This window comes from Myotis myotis, unplaced genomic scaffold, assembly GCF_014108235.1.
Source record: "Myotis myotis isolate mMyoMyo1 unplaced genomic scaffold, mMyoMyo1.p scaffold_m19_p_2, whole genome shotgun sequence".
Classification (NCBI taxonomy): Eukaryota; Metazoa; Chordata; class Mammalia; order Chiroptera; family Vespertilionidae; genus Myotis; species Myotis myotis.
The window spans coordinates 190547948-190550708 of NW_023416324.1; the positions used below are offsets into that span (position 1 = coordinate 190547948).

At 38.2% G+C, this 2761-nt stretch overlaps 1 protein-coding gene across 1 annotated transcript; it reads right to left on the bottom strand.

The window, feature by feature from the left end:
* Window positions 1-1278: 1278 nt before the first annotated feature.
* Window positions 1279-1749, bottom strand: LOC118675782 (interferon-induced transmembrane protein 1-like). Its single transcript, XM_036348576.1, has one exon. It carries the CDS (start codon window positions 1747-1749, stop codon window positions 1279-1281), a length of 471 nt encoding a protein of 156 aa, XP_036204469.1.
* Between the last annotated feature and the right edge of the window lie 1012 nt (window positions 1750-2761).

The window sequence follows — 2761 nt, forward strand, 5'->3', positions numbered from 1 at the left end:
TTATGTCAATCACTATTTTTACTTTTCTTGATGCACTGCATGGGAAATCAGTAAAATACTGAATAGAATGATGAAAGCAGAAATATTAGCCTTGTTCCAGATTGTCAAAAAAAGCATTCTGATTTTCATTACTGCTTATGATATTACATCACTTTTGTTTTTCATAGCTGCACTTTACTAAGACACAGAATTTTTTTCTCTTTCTTCTTTTTGAAAGTTTTATCTTAATGCAATGTTAAATTTTGCCAAATGCCTTTTCTATAACTAATGTGATTTTTGTATGATTTCTCTCCTTTATTTGTTAACAGAGTGAATTATACTATTGAATTTAAGTAATAGAAAAATCACTGTACAGTTTGGACGTATACCAACTTGTTCTACATGTATTATTCTTTGTATTATTGCTAATTGTGTTTTGTGAACATATCTTGGACTGCTGTAATAAAATGCCAAAGACTGGGTAGCCTATTAACAACAGAAATTTATTTTTCATAGATCTGAAGGCTGGGAATATTATATCAAGGTGTCAGCTGGTGGGGTGATGCCCCCTGCAGGGTCAAATCTGTATTGTATTCTCATGTGTTTTAAGGATTTCGGGAACTTCATCAGGCCACTTTCGTAAGGATAAAAAACCCACTCACAAGGAATCCACCTTCATGACCCAATCACTTCCCAAAGTCTGCACCTCCTAATACAAACATCTTGAGGGTTAGGTTTTAACAGATGAATCTTGGGAATACACAAATAATTCAGACCATAACAATACATTCCAATGTTTACAAGTTATGACGCACTTTACGAAAGTAAAGAACAGAAAATGAAGAAATATTAGAAAGAGAAGAATGTATGCCTTTACAAGAAGTGCCATAAATATGAAAGAGGGTGAACAATTTACCCTCAGACTCCAGTTAAACATTCTAAAACAAGTAGCATCTAAAGAGGATTTAAAATAATTGTAGTATAATATATGTATAGTTGGAGAAGCTGGGAAAGAGAATAGCATAAACAGGTTCATAGCCAAAAATGGGAGGAGGCGGGCAGGTGTAATGAGAATAAACAGGCTTACTTGAAGCAGACACTTTCTGTTTTGGAATAATGGATTTGATAAAAGGTTAAAATGACGGTCTGGGTTTTTTTATTTTTTATTTTTCACGCACAGGTGCACTTTATTGAGCTCAGCTGCAGACAGGTGTGTGTACAGGTGCAGGGGAAAGGGGTGGGCGCCCTGGAAGGGCCAGCAGGGGGTGGGGAGGACTCGGCCACTTGCCATGGCGGCGACTAGAAACCTCTGTTATGCATCACGGTCTGAATGACTCCCGGGAGCACAAGGACCAGGAGAACAATGAGTCCGATGGTCATAATGATGCCCAGGACCACGGCCCAGATGTTCAGGCACTTGGCGGTGGACGCATAGCTCTGGGCCCCAATCACGTCTCCCACCATCTTCCGGACCCTAGACTTCACGGAGTAGGCGAAGGCCACGAAGCCCAGGCAGCATGTGTTGAAGAAGAGGGTGTTGAACAGGGACCAGACGATGTGGTCGGGCACCACTGTGTCAGTCTGGATGTTGACCATGGTGGACAGCTCAGGTCTCTGCCTCGGGAAGCATCCACCTTCTTCGCCTGAGACCCACCTGCTCCCCAAACAGGAGATGTTCAAGGAGGAACACGAGGTGTCTGTGCTGGGGGTTCCCCAGAACCCAGGGCCCGTGATGTCCACCGTGGTCAACGGTCTGGTTTTAAAGTTCATTGAAGAACTTACGACAAAATTTGAGTTCACCTAGAAGAGAGTTGGAAAACATTCAATTTTTAAAGTATTATGTTTAAATGATCAAATAAAATATTTAAAAATAATAAGTGGCTGTGATAACAGGAAGCATTAAAGGAGAATAAGACCACAGAGGAATGGTACATATTGAAGACTATTATAGCAATCTCCGGAAAGCCATGGAAAGAATGCAATGAGTGCAAGACATGTTGTAGAAGATTCCAGATGTGATAAAACTGAATTTGGAAGATAGGAACAGGTGGGTAGCTAATTTTTTTTTCAAAATTTTCAAACTAGTTGATATAGGAGATGGTGAAACTTATTTTAAGATAGCATGGGAAATAGCTTTTTAGTCAGGGGAAGTTAAGTGTTTAATTAAAGTGTTAGATTAAACTTAGGTGATAATAAGACATCAGAACTAATTATCTACCAACCAATGAAAAGGATATGAGGAAGGGGGAAATGCCCACAGATTAAAGATCTTTAAGGAAATAAGGCTGAAGAATTTCCAAATATATTGGATATTACAACAGTGTTCAAATTACAAAATATCCCAATCAAATTGACTACCTGGAAATTAGTTTCCTAACAATACATTTTTAAAAATATTTTTTGAAGAGAACTCTGAGGCTGTTTAAAACTCTGTTCATGAGGATCTACATTCTGTTCCTGAGAACTGTTTAATGATATGGAAAAATGCAGGTAACAGTGAAAAATTTGGAACAGAAACTGAAAATCTACTTTCCTATCACAACATATTCAACCATCCCATTCAAATCATCACCAGGCCCAGAAGTTTTTAAATACAGAACTTCAGCCAGGAATTGCTTATATTTCTCCCTCATGCCACTGAGCACTGTTCATTGTATATAGTAGTTACTCAAATATTCTTGTCTGCTATATTTATGAGGGACACAATAGACAAATAGAAAAGAGATGTAAAATAATATGTTGGGTCTAATGACATTTAGAAAATAGCCTATCAAAATGGGAA

Excerpts from the sequence above, each read along its gene's own strand:
- LOC118675782 (XM_036348576.1), bottom strand. The coding sequence starts at position 1,749 with ATGAACTTTAAAACCAGACCGTTGACCACGGTGGACATCACGGGCCCT.